At 54.1% G+C, this 26,892-nt stretch overlaps 1 protein-coding gene across 3 annotated transcripts in view; it reads left to right on the top strand.

Annotated features, from left to right (window-relative positions):
- The window catches only part of KIRREL3 (kirre like nephrin family adhesion molecule 3), a 357,510-nt gene that overhangs the window by 217,472 nt on the left and 113,146 nt on the right, over positions 1–26,892 (top strand). For 2 of the 3 annotated variants that reach the window (XM_063355399.1, XM_063355400.1), the window contains exon 2: positions 4,863–4,940. The exons of the other annotated variant lie outside the window; for it this stretch is intronic. In XM_063355399.1, the coding sequence (XP_063211469.1) occupies positions 4,863–4,940 (78 nt within the window). The remainder of the gene's footprint in view (positions 1–4,862; positions 4,941–26,892) is intronic. 3 annotated transcript variants of the gene reach the window in all.

Consider the following 26,892-nt stretch of genomic DNA (forward strand, 5'->3'; position numbering starts at 1 on the left):
AAATTACGTGCCGAGGGATCCATTTGCTCTCTGCCGAAACGCGGCGGTAGTTTGGATTGCTCGGCAACGCTCCCGGATGCGGACACGTGTCAAGGAAGCCAGAATCCAGCACTCGCGGCAGAAGGTGAACTTGGAGGGGAAGGATGCGGCTTGCTTTATGGGTGCCCAGAGCAAAGTCCTCTGAAGAAGAGGTCGCAAGGATGTCAAGGGAATCTGCAGGAGAAAAGGAGGATGGTTACTGAGCCTGGAAACGAAGACGTTGGAAAAACAAAGAAGAAAATGCTCCTCCGCACGCTTGTAGCTTTTGGGGTGGATTGTCGCTAGATACGGAGAAGCCAAGAACACGGAAAGACTTGGGAGATGGGTCTCTTCTGTTCATAATGTGTTTCTTCAGCAACAGCAGACAACTTTGGCTGTCAGGACAGGAAACTTCTAAGCAGGAGCATAAGGTTTCTCAACCAAAGTGGCGTTAGGTCATCCAAAACTCTCGGATTTGGTGGCGTAGGATCTTCTATCACCCTTGCTGGCCACCTTAAAAACAAAGGGGAAGACACTGAGCTTCTTCCTTGGAGACTTTCATGCTCTTTGACGAGCTCCCACTCAAGTTCTCGGCTTCTGAGGTCCCCGGGGGAGATGGGGCTTTTCCAACCCTCTTGTCTTTGCCGTGTTTTGGTGTCGCTGATGCCAAGGTACCTGTCACGGAGGTTGTCCAATTCCCAATTCAGAACAAAGCTCACGCATATAGCACGCGATTGCAAAAATATTTACAGGTAGCGAATCTCCATCTCTGTGGAAGGAAAACATGAGAAAATAGAAACATGATATTTATGTTAATACAAAGTTTTTAAAATTTAATTTAAGAGACCAGCTGTTTCTGCTTCTCTTATAAGAACTTAATTGGTATATAATAGCATAGTTAATTAAATACAAATCAATAGTTTAAAACAGCTAATTGATATTTAATATGTATGGGAAAATATAACTTAGTTGTAATATAATTAAGTCAATATTAAATAAGCGATGGAATTGCAATTATGCCTTTACAACGATTATGAAGTTTATCGTTCTTTAATAAACTTCAATTAGACAGGATGAGCGGAAAAATTATTAAGCAGGTATTATTGGGCTGTTAAGCATTTATTATCATTCCTGGTGGAATACAGCTACACAATAGTACACATTATGGTTGTGTTAATAAACCTTTATTACTGCTTTGCAGCTTTAGCCTTTACTGCACTGGTTGATCAGAAACTGAGTTCCCTCCCCGAGTTACGGCTTGAATTGCCTTGAAATTGAGTAAGGAAATCCCAGACGACGGGAGAAATGAGGAAGAAGCAGGAGGTTTCCACAGTTCGGGCCAGCAAAGAGAAATCTCCCTTTCAAAGCGAACTTTGCCCAGTCTGCGCATAAAGATCCCGTTCTGGCAGACCCTGAACTCTTGTTTAATTGGTTTTTGCTTCGTTGTCGCTGGCGGCCCCTAATGCCAGCAACGGGTGGTTTGAACACGCTTGTGCTTTGTCTGATGAGTGGTTCTCCTCCAAGTTTTGAGGTGAATTAATGCCGGTACCTTTGAGTGAGTCAAAAACATGGTCTTACCATGTGTTTTCCAAACAAGATACTTAAGCTCACGCTTCTTCAGAGCGCCTGGGCTGAGAAACTCCAACCGTAACCAGTTTCGCTCTGCTGGGATTGCCATCGCGAGGAAGCGGATGGGATTTGTTTTGGGGGTGGGGGACGTGCAGGGGTTAAAATGTTCTGTTTTCAGTGGTATCTCAGCAGCCCCCCTGAAGCCAAAACATTTAAAATGCTGGGTATCTGCTTAACTATTTTAGCTTCAGGTAGCCACTAAAAGCCATGAAGTGGTGAGACATCCTTAGGCATCGGAGTCATCTCGAAGCGTTTTACCTTTTAAAGGCACTGTCAAGTATTTAAAGGTGCCTTTAGCTATAAAGATTTTTGCATGTTCTCACAAATTTATGGTATGAATTATTATAATGCAGTCCTCTTGTATAGCTCCTTTCATCATGGGATATCAAAGTGTTTTATAAGCATTAATTATAGCACCCCTCGGGGAGGCAAGTGGAAGATAGACACCCATACCGGTGTGCGCTGATCCAGGCTCCAGAGGGGTAATAACCCAGATTTCATCTGGATCCAGCCCGTGTGGCCCATCCCTGACTGTCCCTCCCTCCTGCAGGGGCGAAGTTGTGACTGGGACCTCTTGAGCGGCACAGACGTTGCCTTGGGTCGTAGCCGCTTCTCACAGCCTCTAAAGCACGACCTCCTCAGGGAGCGTTGGAGACTGGAAGATGAGAGCTGGATGCCTGAGTGGTGGAATTTTTCACTCTGGGTGTGGTGAGCCCCTGGCCCAGGTTGCCCAGGGAAGCTGTGGCTGCCCCATCCCTGGAGGGGTTCAAGGCCAGGTTGGACGGGGCTTGGAGCAACCTGGGCTGATGGGAGGTGTCCCTGCCCGGGGCAGGGAGGTGGAACGAGATGATCTTTAAGGTCCCTTCCAACCCCAGCCATTCTGATATATTCATCCCCCGGGTGGCTGCAGCTACTGCTTTGGTTCAGGATGCTCTTGACGACATTTGTGGTCCATGGAAAGCACGGCGGTCCCTGTTGTGCCGGGTCTGTGTGCTCAGGAGAAACCCCGCCAGCATCCGCACGCAGGCCCACGTGTGCGTGCCGGGATGTACGATGCATGTCTCAGTTAGTAAGATAGGAACGCCGGCTTGCTCAGCTCAGCTGTGGGCTGCCGCTGCCTTGCGTGACGCTGATCTGATTGTGTTGTTTTAATTACGCTTTGATACCTTGGTGCTTGTTGAAGGCTCAATAGGAATCGATGCAGTTTTGCTTTCCTATCAATAGAGAGATAAACGCCTTTTGCCTGCTTCATGGGCTGTGCGTGAGTGGCCCCGGAGGCTTGGGAGGCTATCGGCAGCTATCCGGCTACGTGCGCTGTGTCCACTTTCCCAGGCATTGTGCAACCCTTCGTGGAAGCCCCACTTGAAGTTTCAGCAAGGTCTTATCGATTCTAATTCCTGGGCAGTGCTAGGGGAGCAACCGGTGCTGAATGTCCTTCAGCTAAGCCTTACCGGTGGTCAGGAGGCACCTAAGGCTCCGCAAGTTGGCACCTTTCTTAGTGTATTTGCAGTTTTTGTGCTGGGATGGCATCGATCGCGTTGCCTCAGCCCTGCAAAGCAAGAGGGCCGGTTCCTACCTTTGCTTCAGAGGTGGGAGATGGTTGACGTTTACCTCTTTCTGCTAATTAGGACTCTGGGGATAGCTGGTTCTGGGGATAGTTGGATCTGTAGACATCTGCGTCTCAGTTAGTCACCACCTTTCATGGCCAACGGGAGAGTTAGCAGCACCCTAAAGTCATCCCGGGGAGGTGAAGTGACTCACCTTCTGGAGATGCCTATTTCTTTCCAGAGCATTACCTTAGGTGGCAACGTGGATTTAGGGGGGCAATTAAATTTCAGCTTACTGTAAGCATCTCAAGAGACTTACTTCTGTCTGAGCATCGACGTCCGTGGGATTACACGTCTGATTTACTTTGGTTAGACGCTTATGTCCTCCCTGGTGGGGGAGCCTTAGGGTCAGGAGCTGTTGGTCCTCAGCCTCTTACAAGGTTTGATAATAGAGAAGCTGCTTTAATTCGTCTTGCTCGTACCCTGAGTGTCCTGGGGTCAAAAAGTCTTGTTTTTCCTGGGTTTAGGCTCTGATTCTGCCTCATACCGTACGCAAGAGGAGGATGCCAACCCCTCTGCTGGGATGCCGTGGCAGCTGGTGGTATTGGGGAGGGATAGGGTGTATCTGGGTATATACCCACATAAACCCGGGGCTCTTCCCTGCACATCGCGCCACGCTGCGCTCAGCAACTCTCCTCTTCCTCTGGGCGCGGTCCAGACCTGCAATTCAAACCCGACTTTGCATCGTGACGCTCAAAAGCGGCGGCTGGCGAGGCCTGGCTCGCTCGGCTCTAAAGCCGTCGCTGCGCTCGCAGCCCTCCTGCTTCGCTGCCTTCCCCTCTCGCACGCGGCACAACTTCGTGACACTCCCGAGCCCTCCTTCCTCGGCAGAGGGGGGCTCTAAAGAGACCACAGCCACATTAAGTAAACATCAAAGGGGCTTTGATCAGCAGGGCTCTGCAGAGCGCAGAAGCCCCCGAGGAGCTCTGCAGGTCCACAGGCAGGCAGCGCCGGGGACACGGTACCTTAATTTTCTCTCCACTGTGACACGGGAGAATTTGTTTGAAGAACTGGAGCTTTTTGCCGCTCGGAGATGCGCGCAGGGAGAGCACGCGTGCATGCAACCTACTTCTGGAGAAACCCCTGCTCAGATCTCTCGCCGTTCGTTATCGATAGCCGGAAAGCCCCGTTAAGGAATCAAGGCATCAAAGGCGTGCACCTCCTCAGACTCTGGCACTTTGGCGCTCGTAGGGTCACTTACTGGCTTCTAAAGAGCAAGACGCCTCGAGCCAGACTTATCTTCCCTTCTGGGGGCCGGTTCCCATTTTGCTGCGCTGCCTGCTAAGGGATTAAAGAGTCCATGTTGTTGGCAACGCGCTGATGCGGAGGAAGATGCAGCTCGTTCCCTCTGCGTGGTGTAGAGGAGTGCTTAAGAAACGGGCAAGGGGAAGGGATGGTGGCCTTCCCCTCTCTAGATACGCGTGGCTACGGGGAGCAGCGCGGCAGCGGTCGGTTTGGGACCCCCAGCAAAGGTCGGCTGTGAGGTTGACCAAAGACTTTGGGTTAGGCGCTTCGCCGGAAAGGGCGTACCCAGCAGGATTCGCATCCCCGCGCGCTTGCCCTTGTCCCCGGCCCCGTCTTCTAACGTCGCTCTCTCTTCTCTTGCAGAACTGGGGCTCCCAGGAAGAGGATGCTGCCTAGTACTGGGGTTCATGTACAAGGAGAAGTACCGCAGGATGACTGAAGGTGAGCGGCTTCCCCGCCTTCCATTCTTTCTTCCTTCCTCTTTAGCAATCTCCTTGCAAGGGGCGTGGAGGTGCTGCTGCCGGGAATGCGCTAGGGTCTTCTTCACACCCAGGAGAAAAATCCCGCTTTCCCCTTTGATCTCTGAAACATCTTCGTGGGCACAGATGCGGGAAGCCCCCCCTGCATGAAGCTGCAAGAGAAGGGCAGGACTTATTAGTTCCGTACATCCAAAATCCACTGTCTTTTTCCCCATGGAAAGGATGTCACGTGGGAAGCTCTTCCAGCAATTGCTGCATCGAGTCTTTTTATTCTAGTTGGGTGGTAGTGCCTCACCGTGACGCCTGCAGAGTACCAATTTTCGGTGCCTTTGCACTTCTCGGAGGCGCCGTTCCGTTTGTCAAATCCCTGCGCTCTGGCAGAGACCTCACTAAAATTTCCCTGTTTATATTCCAGTCGTCCCCCCGAGTACTTTATGAGCATTGATTAATCCATAGAAATATCATAAATAATTATGAAGCATAATAACTAAACAAAAACTATTTACGCTCGAAAGAATTGGCATCCTTGCTTCTGGTAGCTTCCTCGCTTGGCTTCTCTTTCTGGAGCAAACCCTGGTGCAGCGCCATCTCCGGTTAATGCTGGAGCAGAGGGTTAAAGGTCTCAGAGCCCCGCAAGGAGGGTCTTGAGGGTGCGTCGAGGAGAACTTGGCGGCTGTGAGGTTGCTCTGGGGACTGCAGACGCGACCCAAACGTGGTTTGGGATTTGATTGGAAAGGAGCACCCTGCTGAGCTTCCTTTGGCTTGCGTGGGCTCGCCCAGCAGTTAGCCACGGGGGTGTCTACTCTTGCAGGAAGCCTTGTCTTCACGAGAGTAGAAGGCGCATTAGCTTTCATGGGGGAAAACTCTCGTGGAGGCAAGTTTATGGCTCAAATATCAGTTAGAAGATCAAAGGTTCCTCCGGTTCCCCGGGAGCCCTGAGACTGAACGGATAATGTGGGGAAGGTACTTCACAAGACTTCACCTCGTGCTTGTTAATTGCCGCGTGCTTTTTGAACGTTGATTAGAGTAGGTTTTTCACGGGAAGGGGCTGCCCCTTGGGAGGACGGATGGCAGAGTCTCGTCCGAGTGCTGTGAGAAGGTACGATCTCTCTCTTGATACCTGCTTGTCCCTCGAGCCTCTTGGAGGCGCTGCCTGTGGCCGTGCTGGGATGGACAGGAGCACCCCGGGGCTGTTCATGGGGTGTCCGAGGGCTCTGGGGCTACTCGGGGGGTGTCTGAGGGCCGGCAGGACCGGGGGCACACCTGGCCATCCTGCCGATCCTTTGGGACCGTTCACAGAAGCTCCCGTGTCCGCCGATGAAGTGAGCCACCTTTTCAGGCTGAACGTGGCTTTGTGTGGGGAGAACAAAGAAACATGAAAGGCCAAAAGTGAAGCTTTTGTGTAGGAAAGGGAACAAAGTGTGCCTGCCTGATGCTGTGCAGCCAGCGAGCTGCTGGCCCCCGCAGGCTGCAGGACCATTACGCTTAAAGGTACAATCTGCCAAAAAACCAAAGTGGGGGGGATTTCCATGGCTACAAAGACCGCCTGGGACTTGTGTTTTCACTAGAGACGGTGCTGGATGACAACTGCAGGCCTCCGGCCTCCCGGCTTTGCGGTGGATTTGAGTGCAGATTCACGCTGGATGGTGTGAGAGCCAAGGCGGGGTTCAGATGTCTGGTCACCTACAGGGGTACGGTGAAAGGATTTCCTGCCCGAAGTACCTGAGCCGGACTCTTTGGGCCGGTTACCTTGCAGGGATAAGGAGAGAGAGAGCTTCCCTTCTGTGTTTTTGCCAAGTGAGAGCTTTTCCTCTCTTTATTGCGATGGCGCTAACGAATAGCCCTATTAATAATCACAGGGTAGCTGAAGGAACGAAAAGCAGAGGTGGGCAGTGGGATAATTACGAGGTGTGGGGTCTCCATCGTAGTGGAAATGGGTAATTACAGGGATCGTCAGAACCTCGCTGTCACTTGAGGGAGACATCTACAAAACTCGCTTGTAGGTAGAGAGGACTTAGAGACCTTGTCGGCGCGGAGGAATCGCTTCTTGGTGGGAAAGAGCTTCTCGTGGCTATCCCCATGGAGAACATCCAGGCTGGGGGCTCTTGCGGACCAGCGTGGCAACCTCTCCCGGCAGCGCAAAACAAACGGTGTGGCTTACAGACGCTCTGTGGCCGTGCCCAGCCGAGGGTCTTTAGTAGCCTTCTGTTGTTTGTTTACCAGCTGGCGAGGGATGGATGTCCATCAACACGACCGATTGCGGATGCGGGCTCTTCTGGCTGAGCCGCCCTCCGGGGCGAGAAGCCAAAATAAGCGTGGGAGAACTTGCCTCTGTCAGCGTGAGGTAAGGCCTATCGGTGCCCCGTATCAGCGTGCGTCAACCCGCGTCGTGAAAAACCAGGTCTGGGTGAGGCGTCGGTGTCTCTCCCGGCTGTAAGGCAACAGAGCAGCCTGGGCTGCTGATGGCAGCGCCGGTGATGTGGACGGCAAGAACGATTTGGGATGCTGTCCCTTCAGCTGGCGTTGCTGTGCCACGCCGGGTGCCGTTGCGTCTTGCTGCACCGCCACTGCGATGCCCGCACGGGGAAACGGTGCTGCATTTGGGCATGATTTGGGGGTGTGGGTGGGCTGGGGAGCGGGAAGGCGCAGTTCCAGCGCGGCTGATAGATGCTTATCCCTTTGCTGTGATTGATGATCACCTCGTCTGCGTGCTGGGATCGCTGGTTGGTGTGCGGCTGTGAGTTGTAGGGTGAAATTAAGCCGGTGACAGTTGTAGACAGAGGGAGAGAGAGGTAGAGCCGTCTGTAACGACGGCCTTGCAATAAAGACGCTTTAGAGTTAATCCTCCACCATCTGTCTTCGTTCTGCTAATAACCCACTCAATCAGATGCTGCCGACTGTTTGTTAACATTCAGAAACAGATACATAATCGGGAGGAGCGTGCTGTTTGCTCACGAGGGGCTGGATTCTTCCCCGGGAACGGCTCTCCCCGGCCACGGCGGCGGCTCAGTGGGAGCCACAGCCTCGTGGGCTGGACATCCCGAGGCACAGAGGGATGCTGAGGCCAGCGGCGCGTTGAGTTACCCGGCTTTGCCCAGGGCTTGTGCTGCCCTGGTTCGAGGTAATTTTGCAGTAGAAAGATGGTATCTATGAGGAGGGTCACCTTAGTCCCCCAAGAATAAGGATCGTGAACTAACCTGAAAATTTGGGCTTGTTTTTCTATCCCCTCTTCCCCTTCGTGTTCAGGTCTCTCTCCTTGCCAAGGGAAGGCAAGGGATGTGCTGTAAAACCTCTCCCTGCTCACCTATCGCGCTTGGTCCCTGCCTGTCCGTAGCTGCAGGTCCCAAGTTAGGCTTGCTCCGCTCTCCTCTGACGGTGGCCAAAGTCCAGGTATTCAGGTGTCGATCCTGCTCCTGCTGTTTTTCTTCTTCTCTCCTGCCTTTGACTTCTTGCCAGCTCTAACTCGAGTCATTAGCAAGCGTCACTGCAGCAATTATGGCACTTTTTGGCTGCCATTCATAAAGCTACTAACGGGAACGATTAAGCGCTGAGAGGTGTCAGCCTTCTCCTTCACCACCTGTTCCCGCCAGCCGTCGGCTGCTGGAAGGTGCCTCCAACCATCTCCCCGCGCACCAGGAGCAGGGCAGGGCAGCTCGCTCCCCTCCTCTCGCTTCCCTCTCCAGGTGCTTCGCCGGCTCTCGTCTCCTCCCGTGCAGTGGGCGGGTGGCATCTCCGCAGGGTCAACCCAGTGCTCGGCTTTGTCACTGCGTGGAATCATAGGATCGTCCAGGCTGGAAGGGACCTTTAAGATCGTCAGGTCAACCCGACGCTGCCAAACCCACCACTAAACAATGTCCCTCAGCACCACTTCTGCCCGTCTTTTAAATACCACCAGGGATGGGATGGCGATTCCACCACTTCCCGGGGCAGCCTGTTGCAACGTTTGATAACCCCTTCAGCGAAGATTTTTTTCCTAATATCCATCCTAAACCTCCTGGGCTTCATCCTCGTGTCTGAGGTCGGGTGGTGAAAGCAGGAGTGGCTGGGAAAAGGCGCAGAAGGAGGACTCGGTGCAGCATCCTCCTCCTGGACCATCTAATGGTTAATGATCTGGGCTCACGGAAGGACAAACTCCCTCTTTTCAGGTCCCTGCTTGGCTTGTGGCCCTGCTTTCTGCTTTGCTCCCACCCACGCCATCGGTCAGGGTTGGGCACGAGGCTGAAATCTGTACCTTAACCTGCAGGCGGTCTCCTCGGTGTCCGCCGCTTTAGGCGCAAACGCTCGCTGGTGCGATGGAGTTATCTCTGGCAGCAGCTGCCTTCCATTCGCATTGTGGCTGGGAGCAGAACCCGGTCTCTGTAGTGTTCTTGCGTTCGGGGCGTCTCCATTCACTCGAGAAAGCCCGGCAGTGCCAGCAGCCGTTACCGCGGAGCTGCAGCTCCACATAGCAACGAGTGCTGCTCCGTGTTTAATTGGGAGAGGGTGTTGCTTAGCAAATCATATTTGCTGGGTAATGACCGTAGAAATCTGCTCAGGTAAGGCCTGTCTGAATCCAAGGCAGGAGATTTCTCTCTGAGGTGTTGGCCGCACTCAACAGACCTTGAGTTTGGGGAGGACGGAGGGTGAGGGCTTAAAAGTTTCCCAGTCTGAGCTGCAAATGTCACCTTGGATCTTTTGTTTGGAAGGTTTGGGATCTCGCGTGGTGCCCAGCGACACGACAGACGGCAACACAGGAAATTCCGTCTGAACATGAGCCTTCCAGTCCCTAAAGAGGCTCCAGGAAAGCTGGGGAGGGACTCTGGAGCAGGGAGGGGAGCCATGGGACAAGGGGGAAGGGTTTTACACTGGAAGAGGGGAAGATTGAAATGAGATGTTGGGAAGAAATTCTTTGCTGTGAGGGGGGTGGAGATTGAAATGAGATGTTGGGAAGAAATCCTTTGCTGTGAGGGTGGTGAGCCCCTGGCCCAGGTTGCCCAGAGAAGCTGTGGCTGCCCCATCCCTGGAGGGGTTCAAGGCCAGGTTGGACGGGGCTTGGAGCAACCTGGGCTGGTGGGAGGTGTCCCTGCCCGGGGCAGGGGGTGGCACTGGGTGGTCTTCAAGGTCCCTTCCAACCCAAACCATTCCGTGATTCTATAAGGAAAAACTTCATCCTGAGGGTGGCAGAGCCCTGGCACAGGCTGCCCAGAGAGGTGTGGGGTCTCCTTCTCTGGAGATGTTCCAAACCCACCTGGAGGCGTTCCTGTCCAGCCTGCTCTGGGTGACCCTGCCTGTTGAAAGGTGAGATGGAAAGTGAAGGAGGAACTGGGAGTCGGAAAGAGAAAGAGTCTTGGGAGAGAAGAGAAAAGGTATGGGGGGCGGGAGGTGTGGGCTAGATGATCTCCAGAGGTCCCTTCCAACCCCTCCCATTCTGTGAAAGGCGCTAGGACTAACGCAAAGCTCTGATGTCTCATGTTGGGGGGAAAATGGAGGTCCCATGGGGGCATCAACCATGTACCTCAGACATAGGAGACACCTCAGACGTGGGACACGGGTCGGTGTTGGCCCAGAAGAAGCAGGGACGATGGTGGCCTGACCTGGAGAGCCCCCAGCCTGCTGTCTTTGTGGTGGCTCACGCTTCAGATTGGCCCCTGCCTGCGGGGGAGGACTGGGCAGCTGCCCCTTCCTGGCTCCTGTTATCAGCTGGGGCTTTGCCCTCCGGAATTGCGAGCAGCGTAGCTCTGGACGGGGTTTTGGGGTTGGTTTTTTTTGTCTTCAACTTCAACGTCCCTCTGGCCTGCAGATAAGTTTCGGTTCTGCAAGACGTGGGGAGAGAATTGTGGGTGCGTGTGAAAGCTGGTTTTATGGCTTATAATTATCTCATACCCATCCTTAGAATAATTGTAGCTCCTCCATTATTAATAATTGGAATTCCAGTCCTTGTCATAGATCACAAAGCGGAGAGGAAGCTCAACCCAGGGTGTGCATAATGTACCTTTGGTCTAAATTGAATAATTGGCAAAATGGTGAAATTCGTTAGCGTTTTCCCCCATTCCTTGGTGCTGGAATTAGTGAGATATTAGTGCAATTAGCCAGCGCTTCCATTTGAGGCTGCAATCATTTGGTTTGTAATTTAGAATAAATGTAAAAGCCCACTTGTGCTGCTGAACGGATTATTTGTCCTGTTTAAAAGTATCTAATGGGGTGGCTGTCATCTAAGCAAGATACATTTGACCCATTTCAATTTGTTTCCCTTTTAATCTGCTATCTGTTTTCCTGGATCTTTTTTTAATAAAAACATAAAGAAGAAGTGGGCGAGAGAGACCAAAGAGGGAGAGAATAGAAGCGTTATAGATCTGGAGTTTATCATAAGCCAAAGTAACTTGAAATCAAGGCTGTTAAACTGCAGAAAGCAATAAAAAGAAAACACTCTTTGGAGATCGTTTAAAGGGCCGAGCGACTTGTCAATGAAAGGTTGCTCTTTCCGCCTGCTTCTTAATAGCTTCTCCGAGGGAATCTGCAGCTCTTGCAAGAACGAAGGCTGCGGGTTCTTCTGCGGCAGCTCCGCGCGGCGGGAGGGAGGGTTTGGGGCTGGCAGGGTGCTGGGGTGCGGCGGCGGCGGCAGCCGCGCCGAGACGGGTAAAACCCAACACCACCAGGAAGGAAAGGAGACGGAGTTAAATCCAAACCTGGCTTTAAAACACGTCCTAAATATCGAAGCCCTGGGTAATCCTGGCAGGCACAGAGGCTGGGTGCGTCGCTCTTCTTTGGGCTGTAGACAGATCTGTGGCCGGTTTGGTCCCAGTTTGGTGGGCTCTGGTCATCCCCCAGTGCCCTCCCGCTTCGTAGAATCGTAGAACGTGTTGGGCTGGAAGGGACCTCTAAAGGCCATCGAGTCCCACCCCCCTGCAGCGAGCAGGGACATCTTCAACTAGATCAGGTCACTCAGAGTCTCATCCAGCCTGGCCTTGAATGTCTCCAGGGATGGGGCCTCCACCCCCTCTCTGGGCAACCTGGGCCAGTGTCTCACCACCCTCAGTGGAAAGAACTTCTTCCTAATGGCTAATCTAAACCCGCCCTGCTTGAGTTTAAAACCATCCCCCCTCGTCCCATGGCTCCCCTCCCTGCTCCAGAGTCCCTCCCCATCCTTCCTGGAGCCCCTTGAGGGACTGGAAGGGGCTGGAAGGTCTCCCCGGAGCCTTCTCTTCTCCAGGCTGAACCCCCCCAGCGCTCTCAGCCTGTCCCCACAGCAGAGGGGCTCCAGCCCTCGGATCATCTTCTCCAGGGAGCAGAGGGCTCCGTGCCTTTCCCTCCCGAAGGCTGAGCATCCTTTCTCCAACAGTCTGATTGAAGGCTCCTCTCTCTGTCAAGCCCCGTCTCGCTGCCTGGAGAGAAACCAGCTGGGACGCCGGGATGGGGTCCCCGCAGTTTTGGGGGAAAACCGGCTTGTTCGGAGAAGCTGGCTGTGCTTCTGCTCCGAATGTCTCTCCGCTTGAACGCCCCTTCTGCTGCCTGCCGTAGTTCAAAGCGGGTTCAGTGAACGCTTCCTGCCAGGAAAACGTCCTATTAGAGCCTGGCACTGAGGCGCCGGGACGTATTCGTGCCACCCGTTAGCAGCCCAGCAAGGCGCTGGCTGCCTCGGAATTGCTCGGATTTATGGGGACACTTAATCTGAATCTTGCAAGTGACTTTTACATCTGCAGCAGCGCCGGCTGAGCATGAATCTTCCTCAGTCTCAAGGATAAATCGGAGCCAGCCCCTCTTAGCCCTGTAAAAAGTGATTTTTTTTTTTCACCTCTACCCAGGTGCCAACGGCCTCTGCGCTGCTGGAGAAGCTCAAACTTCACTCAGTTCTCTGGCCTGGCAGTGGAAAGGCTCTGTCTTTCGGGCCCAGACCTGTAACACGTTATTTGGTTTCTCTCAAGCCGTGTTGGCCCTGCTCGACCTGCTTTTGCACGCAATGGAGCTCGACAGCCCCTAAACAGCTTGAGCATCTTCTCGAGCATCCCGGTATCTTCTTACAGTTTGCCCTCTGAGGCTTGGGCAAGCAGCAGGACCCCTTGGCATCGGTCTGCAGCCTGGGAATGGGATTTCTGCAAAGCTTTGCTCAAAGCTTACGGGATCCCGGGCACAAAACCTGCCGGGACCCCTTGTAGCGGTGGGTCCGTTATTAGCTGATCTCCGGAGCTCCCTGTAGGACGCGGCGCCAACTTTGCATTGCGAACCCCGCGGTCATCGCCAAGGAAGGTGCTGTCTCCTCCGGGGCTCGGCAGCCCGCCGAGGGAAGCTCGCCTTACCCCAAGCGTTGTCACTCGTGCCTCCCCGCGAAGACACGACCTCCATTGATTAGGGAAGGCGTCTCCCCCGTTAGCTGCATTGAGCCTTTTGTCCTTTATCTGGCAAAGGCGTTTGAGAAGGAAGAGGCGAGTGGATGGAGCAAGCTCTGGAGAAGTTGTTAAAGACGCCTTGTTATCAGCGGAGGTCTCATTGATGTTTCTGTGATGCTTTGCGCGTCTGTTAGCCAAACAAGGCAGGGATGTAAGTGAAACCTGAGGGGGGGGGGGGGGGGAAACCAGCGGGCACGCTGTCTTTTTGTTTAGTGTCAAGGGGAGGCTTTGCCTGGGTTGGGGCAGCCAGAAATCCGGGTTAAAACACCGGACCTCGCGGGAGTAGGCGTACGCTGCTGTGAGCCGAGTCCCTGCTGGTGAAATCCGTGGCGCGCGTTGAGGAGGATGCTGCCGAGGGAAGGGCCTCCTGCGCTCCGTTCAGGTAGGATGGGATAGGAAACACCTGCCCACCTTACTGCCGCCCTCGCTGGCCTTGGGGAGGGGGAGGAGAGTTTCAGCCGTGACGCTCCGGTTGTCTCCAGCGGTTGCCGCGCGGCTGAGCGACTCCGCTGGTTATAAATCTGGTACAGAGCCTGCGAGTTTTATGGTGGCGGTGGTGTTGTAGCAGTTAATGGTCTAAGGGTATAATTTTATCTATTGATTTGAGTAGCGGTCCCCTGTGGAAAGCTATTGCTGCGTAGTCTTAAATAAATGAGTACAATACTTCCTCGCTCTCCGAGTACCGGCGTAAGATCATTCAGGAGCTGCTTCTCTTGGTGTTCCGCCTGCTGGGGCGTATGGGAGAACCTGGCATCACGTAGAAGCTGTTACCGTCCCTTTGCAGGGGCTGGAGGGCCTGCTAAAGACGCTTTGGGAATCTTAGGCGTTAATAAACATAGATCAATATCTAGGAAGGATTTGGAATGCCCCGGCTACTCGAAATCCGTTGCCCTCGCACTCCCCTTTAATGGCGTTTGAAACGGGACGTGCGCCGAAGGAACGTGGGGAGCTGTGGGGAAAGACTTGTCCTCTGAAACGCGCCTGAGAAGGGGGCAGAGACAAGGGTATGTGCTGCACCCCGGCCGGCCGGCCCTCGGCGCTGCCGCCTTTGGGTTTGGGCTGGTTTATTGTTAAAGCGTATCGGGGAGCCGGCGGGGAGCGCGGATTAAAGGAGATGGAAGGTTTCTCTCTGAAGACGGTGGCTCTGGCTTTCTCGTCGCTCTGCTGCCTCCGGGCTCCCCGCCTTCGAGCGTGCGTATCTGGTGATAATTTTCCCCCTCTCTGCAGATCTGCAGCCCCGGGGGGCTGTTATTTACTTTTCCTCCCTCGGTGTCTGGGGGGAACCCTGCCGGAGAGGTTGCTGGCAGGCAGCATTTCGTTAGCAGTACGGGTCACGCTGTTGACATGGTGTCCACCAGACCAGAACCTGGACATGCAGCTCTGGCTGTGCCGTCATGTCAGGTTCTGATGATGCCATAAAGCCTCCCGGCGTGGACATGATAGCATGATTGCACGGAAGCCTCCGGCTTCTCAAAGTATCCGGAAGCCATTGCTTCCGAGAAAGCAATCCGGACTTTGATTTGGGAAGGGCGCGGGAGGGTGATGGTGGATCCCTACACAAGGCTGGAAGAAAGAGCATCTCTTCTGCCACGTTGAGGAGTCCTCCTGGCGCACAGGCGCTGCAATGCAGCGCCGCTTCCTACGAGGCGCTGCAGGTCTACCGCTGCCGCAAGGAAACGCGTGGCTCCTTCTTTCCTGCCTGCTCCCGGTCTCCAACCTCCCTCTCCGGCAGGCAGAGGCTCTCTGCAGGCATGGCCGGGGTTGGAGCTTCGTGGGCTGGAGCGATGAAGCAGTACCAAGTTACCGTCGCTTGGTAGATCAATTAAAACGGCTGCAGCCTTGTAAGTCCCAGCCTGAGACACGCGCTCTGTATTGACAAACAGCCAGGCTTGCCACCACAGCGGCTCCCGAGCCAGCAGAAGTGAATGTAGTGTGCGATGGCGAGCGGAAACTGGCTGGGGCGAGAGTACTTCCAAATAAAGCCCGGCTCGTGGGGTGGGAGCCCCGCAGGATTGTCGTGAAGACGAAACCCTTCCGGTGTTGCGGGCACAAGAGAGTCTGGGGCTTCGGTCTGCCACGGAAAGGCTTAAATAAATGGTTTTGAAGGCCTGTTCCCCGCTGGTTTCCCTGTGTGGCGTTAGGTCGCGTAGCATCATCGCGATGCCGCAGTCCCAAGCCTGTGAGATGAAGCTCCTTCCCTACGGGAGCGGTGCGAGACGGCTGTATTTCACAGCCGTAACGACAACCCCGAAGAAACTGTGTGTTTCGGGCCAACAAAATGAACCTGTTCCCATTTCTCAATGAAGTGGGACTTTGTCGGATTTGACTGAAAGATACCGCAATACGCCCAGCAAAGCATCCTGCCCTGCTTGGGCTGGCTTTGATTTTTTTTTTTTTTTTTTTTTTAAACCCTTCTAAAAAAATCCATTCTTATCATAAGGAAATAGCGAAATGTTGTCGTAAAGCATGAAGCTGAACGCTGCGGGTCTTGCTCTTTTTCTCCCCAATCTCTTTGCTGTGTCTGGCCAAACCCTGCCGTCTGTATTCACGAAATAGAACCAAAGTCCTTTAGCAGCCTTCGGGTTGGGCTTGGTGAAGACGGAAGGAACGGGCACGGTCCAAAAGCTGAAGGATGGGGGGGGCGGGGGGAGCACGTGCGAGGGGGAGCGGGAGTGAAGTTCCCCTTGGCCAGGCAGCCAACACGACGGTCGTTTGGTGCTCAGGGCTGCCGCCGCGATCCTGCACCAAGCAACGAACCCAACCGGCAAACCTGAGCGGCCGCCTCCAGTGCAGCCGCAAGCCGGGGGTCTCTGTATACGTCTCCTTTTGTGCCCCGTATTTGCTCCCGTAGGTATTTGTTCAATCTCTGAACGTATTAATGGGGCTAATCTTAAAACGCAGCCAGAGATATAACTTGAGATGGGTTGGGTTTTTTGGTAGGGTTTTTTTTGTTTTTTTTTTTCCCCCCTTTAACAAAGATGAAGGTTTTGTGCAGATGGGGGGAAAGCGCAGTGAAATGTTCAGTGACTAATGATCCTCATCAATATTCATGAGAGACGGTATGCATTTTGAGATTTAAAATAAAGGAAGGAAGAAAGAGAGAAAGGAATTGACTTCTTTAGAAGCTAAATGAAATATTTAGGTTGACCCGGAGAGAAGTATGCCGGGTCTTTGTTGCCATCAGCTTAGACCAGCGTTCGACGGAGGAGCTTTCAAAGAGAAGCGGGGGGAGCCGAGCCGCCGGGGGAGGTTTCTGCAGATGGCGTGGCAAGGAGGTGCGAGGGTTTTAGCTGGGACGAAAGCGGAAGCCTTCAGCTGAGGGTGAAGTCCACGTTGTGCGAGGTGCTGTACAAATGGGGAGGGAGGCAATCCCAGCCCCGGGAACCGGCTCCTGAAGCTGACCGAAGCCGGGGGGATGCAATAGCAGCGAGGGGGGGTGTCCGCAGCCAGCCGGCAGCAAGGCTGGGGTCAAACTTGGGCTGTCCCAAGCGAGTCCTTGTGGCCGCCGTCCTCAGAAGAGCTGTCTGTACCGTTCCCTGCCACAAGGCTGCCCTGTTTGGGAAGGGACAGTCCTGGCGTGGTGGCTCAGAGGACGAAGTGGATATGGATGGAGACGAGGGTGGTGGGGGACTAAGCTGTCTGGCAAGATCTGGCCCTTGCGCGAACAAATGGCTCTATCTACGAACGTCTAGTGGGAGAAGCCAATTTATTTTTGTGGAAGATCTCTCTCTATCCGTTGTACTGTTCCTGCTTGAGCATCTTCCTCCTTTCCTTCCCTCCCTGCCCCCGTTTCCCTCCCTGTCCCCGTCTTTGCTACGGCAGAAAATCAGCCCAAGCGTACCTGGCTTGAAGTTGAAATTTTAAACCACCACGCACCATCCCCCCCCACACACCACCAAAACTTGAAAATAGATGGGGGAACCTTGGTCCTTCCCCGTTTCAGTTTTTTTTTTGTTGGCTGGGGTGGGGAGGAGAAGGAAAACCTCTGCAGAGAAAATACCCGAAGCAGAGAAAATACCTGAAGCACGGTTTCGTCACGAGGACGTAGCTCTAGATGAGCAGCAGTGATTGTGGAGGACGGAAAGATCACCGGGATCTTAATAACCAGATTTAATTGCTGAAAGAGCACGTCAGGGCCTGGAAGAAAGGCTTCCCCCCAGCCTTCTGCGTTTCTCCTCTTTTAAATCTTTTTCCTTTCTCCTCCTGCAAGTTGCCCTTGTCTCCCTCTGCTTCCCGTGCTGCTCCTTTTCAATTCCGTGCCATCCCGTCCCTCCTCCGAGTGACAGCTGTCCCACCCCCGCCAAGGTCGTTTGCCCTTGAGACCATCTTTGATCTGTGCCCTGATAGAAGGGCTGAGTATTGACTTTGGCTTCGGCTTCATTAGGAGGCAGCCTCATTTGTCAACTTGTTTGTTTCGATAGCTGCTCGGGAGACGGCGGGGCCCGCAACCCCTCCTCGCCGAGCCATTATTCCAGAATTAACTCCCTTTTCAAGGGTTTGCAGGCAAGGTCGTTGCAGGTGGCCCTGCACAGTCCTCTCCTCCTCATTAATCGATGTCACGGAGGGTTGAAGCAAGGTTAGATCCAGTCGGTTGGTGGACGGGAGACCTCTGCCAAGGCTCTGGGTGCCGTCAGGAGCCGCGTGCAGGTGCATTAGGCGGCAGCGCTCCCAGCTGGAAAGGCGGGCTATCGCACAGAGGTCCCGTCTGCTCGTGGGGAGCTCGGAGATGGGGTCTCGGATGAGTTCTCCCGGTGAGATCGTTGCAGGAGGTTCTCTGGGGCTGGTAGCGTAAGGAGTGCAAGTAACGAAGATTAATTTCTCTTGTCAGTTGTCATCAGGTGACACGTCTGCCAATAATAGCTTCTGGTTTTAATCCAGGTGGTCAGATGAGGTTAATCAAATGAGTTACCCAGGATTTTTTTTTTTTTCCTTTGCTGTTGGTCGGTGACGGAGGCATTCACAGGCGTTTGCTTGTAGTGTTTGAGCTCTCTAGGAATTCCCTCCCTGCGCTGCACGTCCCCAGGGCGACTGTCCTGGAGAGCCTCCTGTGGCAGGGCTGGGACCTTAGTTGGTGGTAGGGTACGGAGCTGGCCAAGGGACAGATGCACTCCGTCTGCTGCTCCTCAGGGTGTTTTGGTGGACACAATCTTTCCCTAAAGTCACATAAAGTCACAGGTTGCCCAGAGAAGCTGTGGCTGCCCCATCCCTGGAGGGGTTCAAGGCCAGGTTGGCCGGGGCTTGGAGCAACCTGGGCTGGTGGGAGGTGTCCCTGCCCGGGGCAGGGGGGTGGAACTAAATGATCTTTAAGGTCCCTTCCAACCCCGACCATTCTGTGATTCTATGAAGTGACTGAAACTCTAGACATTGGCATTCCCAGGGTGGTTTAGGGATTCGGAGTGGGTTGGTGCAACAGCCTTGGGAGGCAGCGAGGTCGATGGCAATGCAGGAGGAACGTTTCTCCCTTCGCTTGCGTTGAGAGCAAAAGGAAGAAGCTGCGCTGCTGCGGACAGCTGGCTGCAGCACAGGGCCCTTCCAGACCTATCCGACCTCGTGCAGGAGAAGCAGATGATGACAAAAAGCCAAACTTCACTCAACTGACAGCTGGGCTCCAGTTTCCTGGAGACCTTAAAGTCTCCCTGCCCTAGTGGGGAAGGGGCTAGTGATGCTCTTTCTTTGCTCCTGAGAAATGCGGCAATGTCTACCCAGCCTCTGCCGGCCAGACGGCGTGGAAGCATCAGCCCAGCCCGACGAAGACCGACGATGCTGAAGCTGGGCTGTGCTGCAGGGGTTAAAGCTGCTTTTGGTGCTGGCTGTCCTGGGTCACTCCTGACAGCGAAGAGGGAGCTTAGGGAAAGATGTTCCTGGCTGTCGCCGCCGGCATTTTGCTTCAGCAGATCCCGAGGTAACAAGGCGTCGGTAATCGCGCAGCTCCACTGCAACGGGACCGGCGCCGGAGCGTTGGGGGCGGCGCTGGTCCCTGCAGCCCGGGGAACGCGGAGCAAAGCCGGGGGGAGAATAGGAACTGCGGTGGCAGGAATGGCCCAGGGATTAGAGAGCAGGTTGGTAAGAGGAGAGGTAAATTTATACAGTCTGGAGGAGGCTCAAGGGGAGACACGACCAGGGTCTATAAATACACGCAGCAATAGAAACCAAGGGAGGAAATTATTCAGAAGAAGGGAGGACAAGGAGCAGCGCCTGAAGCAAAAGCAAGAGAAGTTTACGCTGGGCCTCGCCCGGAAGGAGAAGAGCCGTCAGCATCGGGCTGAGACGGGGTACCAGGCCACCCGGCCGCCGCTCCGCGCTCCCCACCCCCTTTGGAAGCCTCACAAAGGCCTTTTCTTCTCCTCCGCAGCTCCGCTTCGGTTTACGGCAGCCCCACCTCGTTTCTTCCCTGCCAGCCGTTTTCACAGGGGCGCGTTGCGCCGAGCCGCCCCGGCATGCCTTAGAAGGTTTAATAAAACAGATTGAGATGCGTTTGGGCTTCTGCCTTGACAACTGGTTCCCCTTGGACAGGAACATTTGCCTTCGCTGGGTGACAATGCTTTGAGCCCGTAGCCTTAGGCGCCGTGGCTCATTGCTAGTCGTCTCTCCGATGAATAATACACAGCCCTGGATATCTGTCTGCATACATCTTCCTTTCCTATAGGGTAATTTAATGTTATCTTTGGGCCTCCTGCTCCCGAGATGAAGAGATTACTTCAAACCTGCAGCCCACAACCACAGCCATTGGTTTCAAACGTCATTAAGTTTCATTATAACAAATAAACACTGCAATGACATTTATAAGTTACCAGAGAGCGCAGAAACACAAATATGAAGCAGATAAACTGCATTTGATCCAAATAATTACTGCAGGCAATATCGAGCTTAGGCTGAGCTGGCAGCCGGGTGCCGAGTAATTTATAGGCGTCCGTAAGGCGCTGTGTTGCACGTTGCTTCTCAAAAATTATGACGATGGTTATGTGTCTCTCTCGAAAGCCTTAACCGGGTTACGTCCCTGCCTCGCTGAAGGCAGGAAGCCTTTCCTCAAGTCGGGAACGGAGGCGGTACTGGCTAAACGCGCAGCTGTTACTCGTCTGGGGCCTTTTTCTATCCCCGTTCCTCAGGATTTTAGCCTGAAAAGGCACCTGCGTTTGAGGTTTGCTGTGGTTGAAGCTGTAAAAGAGGCATTTTTTCATTTTTATTTCCCCACCACCACCCCGGGAGGTTTCTACCCCCAGCTGTGGACTCCTACGGTTTCAAGAGGAGGGGGTGGGGGGAATCCTTGGGAGATTTCCACTGTAAGAGAGTATAATATTATAATAATTAAGTTCCTTTCATTTTGACTCCCAGCTTTACGCTACCTGCTGTTAACCCTGGGCAAGGAATCCTCTCCCAGCAAACCAGATGGAAAAGCATCTCCCCCCCCAAAAAAAAAAAAAAAACTGAAAGAAAAGGGGGTTTTGTGGCTGTGCTGGTTGTGTGGACTCTCACAAAGCTTTGCCTTTCCGTAGGGCTGGGGGTTTGCCTGCTCCGGGGGGAGCGCACGTCATCTCCGGAGTGAGCCCCACGGAGCTTGTCAGGGGATGGGACGCTTCCAGCGTCCTGCAGGCACGGGGGCTCAACGCAGGAGGGGGCTCAGCAACAGCTGGGTTTATTGATGAGCATCTCTCATTACCTGCTAATTAACTCAGCAGGCTGGAGTGTGCTAATCTGCTCTTGGACGGGGGTGGTTTTGCACGCCGTTGGCTCTGCAGCGGGCGCCGTTGAGAAGGAGCCCGCAACAAAACAAACAGCGAGGTCTCGTGTTTAAATACGCGCGAGTCCCCTTCTGAGGCGGTCCCTTCTCCTCCGGCGCCGAAGCAGAGACGTGGCTGTGGGTGTCAGCGGCCGCCAGGCACGGCCGCTGCCCCGTGGCTTCTCCCACGGGCGCGTATGGGCTGAGAAAAGCAGTTGCGGGGCTGCAAATATTCACCGCATTCAGGTTTCCTCTCGTTTTTCGTGGCCCTCGGCTTTAGCGGGTACACGCCGGTCCAAAAGCGGGAGGCGCGATGATGTGGGTCACTGTCCTTCTCCGCGCTGGCTGAGCAGTGGATCAGTTCTAGGCGTTTCCGTGGCTGTGTGGATACCGGAGCGGCGCTGCTTTTCAGGGAAGGGGAGCTTTTATTAGGTCTTCGGGTATGGATAGAAAAGGCCGTGAGTTTGTAGGTGCTTTCCTCGGGTACCGAGGACGGCGCATGAAATATTTCCTGCCCAACCCATGATCTGCTCCCTGTCCCTTCCTCTTAGCATCTCCTACCTCCTCCTGTCTTCTCCCTGCGACTTCTTTTGCGCGTGCCTAACTTCAGGCTGTTCTTCAGAATAATTTGTTTTAACTCTAAATATGAATCTTGCATGAAAAAAAAAAAAAAAAGAAGGGAGAAAGTGCACATATTTACAATCATTTCTGCTTGGAAAAATCCAAACAAACAATAATTACAGCAGAAACCTGCTAATTCTCATTCCGCTTCATCTTCAGCCTTGATAATTCACGCAACGCGACCTGAAGCAATCTCGCCCTGCTTCTCGGCTCGGCTGAACAGCGGGGAGCTGGCGCGAGGCCTCGGCGCCTCTGTAATATCACACAGCTAAACTGGCCGGGAGCGGACACCCCAGAAGCAAAACGTTGATTTTTCATGGAGACAGCGTTTCGTGGAGACGCTCTCAAGGCTTTCAGGGCGATAGTAAGACTTGTTCTCGCGTTGTCCTGCCTCGATACGTGGGGCTCGGTACGCCGCCCAGGCATCGCGGATGGGGGCAAGGTAGCCGGAGAGAGGGGCATCTCAACCTGGTGGCAATCCAAGCACCTGCGAAGTCGGAAACAAACCCCTGGAGAGATTTCTTTAACCCCTCTTTGCATGAATTCTCCAATCTACGCGGTGGGCATAATGTCTCACCACCCTGTAGCGAGACTATTTAAACTCCAGATTATTTTGAGAAGGATGTGAGCGCGTGTATCTGCGTTAAAGCTTGGGTTATTTTCTGATAAGCTTGGGTAGAGCCGTGTTTAAGCTAGTGGAAGGCAAAGGGGCCAAAATAAAAGCTTGTTGCGCCATGAGATTTTCCCTGGGAGTTGGGCTAGAAGGCGAAAGGCGGGAGCAGAACCTTTCAGTAGTTTCGGTATTAAACATTTGCATCTTCCGTTCTGAAATGAACCTTCGTCTTGATTCCTCTTTGTGACTCAACGCGTGCCATAACAGATTTTGAAAAATGAGGCTGGAAGTGAAACATGGTGCGACCCAGGGCGAGCTCGTTGGTCTAATTTTCCGCCCTGTAGGCTGCACAACTTCCAGTCGCTGCTCTCCCTGGGAGCGGAGCCAGACTTGGAAATCTCCAAATCGTTTGTGAAATGGACTATTCATCCTTCTCGTTTTCCTTCCTACGGACGAGCGTCCTGTGTGCCCTCTGAGTCCAAGATGAGCTGAGATTTATAGGACTGTGTTTCAAAAGAGCGGCCCTGATCTGGGAACAAAGGGTGGGCTAAAGGGACGCACCTGGATCGAGTGAATCCGGGGCTGTGGGGGGATCACCTGAGAGACTTCACAAGGTCACAGGGGATAAAAGTCCTTGAGGATTTTATCCGGGAGGCTTTCTCGGGGAGAGACTGCTGCCCGCCGGTTTGAGCGTCAGCTCAGGTTTTTTACAAGTCGTCCCTTTTCCTCCTTTGTGGATTAAAATGGGTGGGTTTAGCCCCCGGGAGTGGCTGGGCAAGACTCCTGCAGCTGAAGACCCGCCGACCTGTTTGTCAGCTGCAAATAGTTAGCGTCGGGAAAGCGTCTGTAGCTGCCGCGCAGAAAGCTGGCTCGGCTGGAGCTACCAAAGCGTCCCCTTCTTCTTCTCCCGGCTCCCTCGCGAGCCCGTCAGCCTGGCCGCCGTGGAGCCGTGCCAGGACATCTCCGCCTCGACAGCGCAGCAAATGGTAATTTCTTATTCTGCGACGGGTTCCTCGGGAGCGCTGATAAGAAAATATTTCTTGGAGTCATCGGCAGTTTTCAGCGGGAGCCGGGGCCTGCAGGTGGATCAATGCGAGGAAATCTCTTCCCCTCCGCTCGCGAGAGCGCAGCGTCTCCTGTCTCTAGCGAGGGATGCTCAGCGGCGCCGTGCCCGGGGTTCCGTAGCGAGAACAAGCATCACCCCCGTACCCTACGCAGCCTCGGGGCAGGAGGCTCAGAGCCCGATGGCGGGGCGACTGCAGCAGCCCAGGCTTCGGGATGATGCTCCGGCCCTTGCCCGGGGTGCGGGGAAGCGCTCGCACCTCTTCTCTCCGCCGTTACCTTCGGTAACGCAACGAGCTGCTGCCCCCCTGCCAAGCCTCGCCTGCTTCGCCCGCCGCAGGAGCAAACCCTCCTCTGCTGGCCCCTGGGGCAAAACGCCACCTGAGTCCATTTGCTCCTTCTGTCTCCAACCCAGGAAAAGGCCCACGTGCCCCAAAGCTCATCCGGTTATTTTATTTTTTTTTTCCGGCTCTGTCAGCTCGTCTGATAGACGATAACGCCGCGTCCTACGAGCCCAGCTTTATCTGGGCAGCGGGTACACGCCAGGTTGTTGCAGCAGAACGGCCGGGAGCCATCCATTGAGTCTGAATATTCAGTGCAATCCAGTCCGTAAGGTCACTCCAACGCTGCTTTTTGGGGACGGCTTATTTTTGATTCCGCGATGCCGTACGTTAGTTTGTTTCCTATCAGCGCAGCTAGCAAGAACAGGCATTTAATCTCCCAAGAGGTAATTCTCGGAGCTGGCGCTGGGAGGAGGATGCTAATAAATATCCCGCAGTAAGTATACTCTTACACCTTTCCCAATTGGTAGCTAATAACAGAGCAGACGATGACATTTAAGCCCTTTCTGCATGGCTGATCAAACTACTCACGGTGACTTTGAAAGCAGCGCTGGGATTTCGTGTGGGTATCAAAGCGAGTGGAACACTCGATAGTTCAGATCTCTTGCCTGTGCGACTAATCGAGAAAAAAAGATTTCTAAAAGGCCTAATATCTTATCCAAAATTCCTCTGTCTCCCGTTTGAAGCCACTTAGTGGACACAGTGGGATGCTGATGTTTCTTTTCCACACAGCATTGGGAAAATACCTGCCGTCCCTTCGGGATGAGCTGAGGCCGTGCTCGGAGCGGGTACGTGCCTGGGAGGCGAAGGGTTACACAGAGGCCAAGCTTAAATTCGGCGCTGGCCTGGGCACGGCTTTTTTGGGGGTGCTCCCTGCACCCAGGATCATTTGGGCTTTGGTTTCACCTAAATGTAGCCCACTTCTTCCCCTCCGGAGCTGCGCGGCTGGCTGGGGTGGATGGGGACTGCCAGGCTTGGCTCCTTGGGATGCTTCAAGGGTCCCGTCTCCCGCTCTCTGTGGGTACGAGCGCCCCGCTTCGCCCCGGGAGAGGGGACACAGCTGATGGCAGGGCCCACAGGTAGCTGGTTGCCGCTTGCCTTTCCGTGCGGCTGATTCATTCCTTGACTGAAGGGTGTCGTGCTTTTTTTTTTTTTTTTCTTTTTTTCCCCTCTCAAATTGAATAATTCAGCAGCATCAAGCGTACAGAAGCCACGTGAGCCGGACTTACGTAGTCAAACTAAAAAAGGCCAAACTGACATTTTTGTTCAAACAGATTTTATTTGTTCCAACCCCCCCCCACGCACCCGCCAAAGGAAACAAAATAAAATCATGGAAAGCTTATGCAAGGGATGAACTCAGGCTACCTTTCTTTTTTCTTCCATGAAGCCGAAAGAAAGTGCTGGGCATGGCTCTGGCCATCGCCAACAAGTGACCTTCCACGTCTCCTTACTCCGGGCAGCAGCGCTGGTGCAATTCATCCGCTCCTGCCTGGGGAACCACAGGTTTTTCGCCCCTCCGAAGGTGCAAGAAAAGCCTGCCTTTGTCCTTGGCGGGGAAAATCCTTGCTGTGGCCCCAGGGACGCTTGGGGTCTTTTCCCTTCGGCTCCATGGGCGAAGGCCATGACCTCAAGGCTGGGCTGGGTGGCATCTCTCCGCGGGGAGGTGACTGGGTGGCCGGCAGGCTGGTGGTGAGCGGCCGTGCCACCCGCCCGGCTCTTCCCCGCTCCCCCTCTTCGTGCTGCGCTTCCCCGTGACTGACAATTCCAGAGAGCTTCGTAAATAATGTAACGCTTCTGTCTGCTTGCTTTTCCCCGTCGTCTAAAAATCAATGCGGGCGTGCGTTTTCCGAGCGCGATGGGCCTTATGCAGGGAGCTCATTGTCCTTGGCTCGGGGAAGAGGACCCATTTGAATGAGGGCTGGGAACCAGCCCATTTGTCACGGGATCGATAGCAGAAGCTGCGCAGGGTGGCGCGGAGACAAGCCCTCATCCGTCGGGAAAGTGTGGGCACGCAGCCATCTCTACCCTCCCTCCCTGGTCCTCTTCACGGTCAAGAGATGGCTCCATTTCCAGGCGTCACCTAATGAGAAACCAACCCAGAGCTGGACTTCACATCAGGACGCTTGGTGGTACCATCTTCTTGGTCTGAGGAGGGACCCTTCTAGGACGATCCGTAGACTGAGGTTATCACACTGCAGCCCCTTGAGCATCCTCCTACAACATGTGGAGGCCGGGAGGGCGAGGGAAGTGATTCTGCCCCTCTGCTCTGCTCCAGGGAGACCCCCACCTGGAGTCCTGCCTCCAGCTCTGGGGTCCCCAACATCAGAAGGGACATGGACCTGTTGGAGCGGGGCCAGAGGAGGCCCCGGAGATGCTGGGAGGGCTGGAGCCCCTCTGCTGGGAGGACAGGCTGAGAGAGCTGGGGGGGTTCAGCCTGGAGAAGAGAAGGCTCCGGGGAGACCTTCCAGCCCCTTCCAGTCCCTCACGGGGCTCCAGGAAAGCTGGGGAGGGACTCTGGAGCAGGGAGTAGAGCAATAGGATGAGGGGTGATGGCTTCAAACTGGAAGAGGGGAGACTGAGATGAGATGTGGGGAAGAAATTCTTTGCTGTGAGGGCGGTGAGCCCCTGGCCCAGGTTGCCCAGAGAAGCTGTGGCTGCCCCATCCCTGGAGGGGTTCAAGGCCAGGTTGGCCGGGGCTTGGAGCAACCTGGGCTGGTGGGAGGTGTCCCTGCCCAGGGCAGGGGGTGGCACTGAGTGGGCTTTAAGGTCCCTTCCAACCCAAACCATTCTATGTCATGCCGGCTCCGAGTTGAGGGAAGGATTAGCTCTCCGCATTCAGCGACAAGGAAAACGTCCCACCACTCTTAATCACCGGGCCTTTCATTTCTAAACAGTAATATTTTTACGAGGAGCTTCATAGTCCTCCTTCGCCGCTTCTATCCTCTCCGCAACAAAAAGGACTAATTCTTTTCAGAACACAATGGAAATTCAAAGCTCCCCTTACATAAAAGGAGGCACAGTGTCTCCATTTCTAATGAGTCATTGTTCCCTCTCTAAGTCCCTTGCTTCTTACTGCAATACTCGCTTCTCTTGGGTAATGAAAATTTAACTATCTGCTGCTCCCGGTTGCCTCTTCTCTTCTTGCAGCAAGTTGTCTGCAGGCAGGCTGGTTTTTACGCAGGAGGCCGCAAAGCTGA

Source organism: Chroicocephalus ridibundus, chromosome 18, assembly GCF_963924245.1.
Source record: "Chroicocephalus ridibundus chromosome 18, bChrRid1.1, whole genome shotgun sequence".
In the NCBI taxonomy this organism is placed as follows: Eukaryota; Metazoa; Chordata; class Aves; order Charadriiformes; family Laridae; genus Chroicocephalus; species Chroicocephalus ridibundus.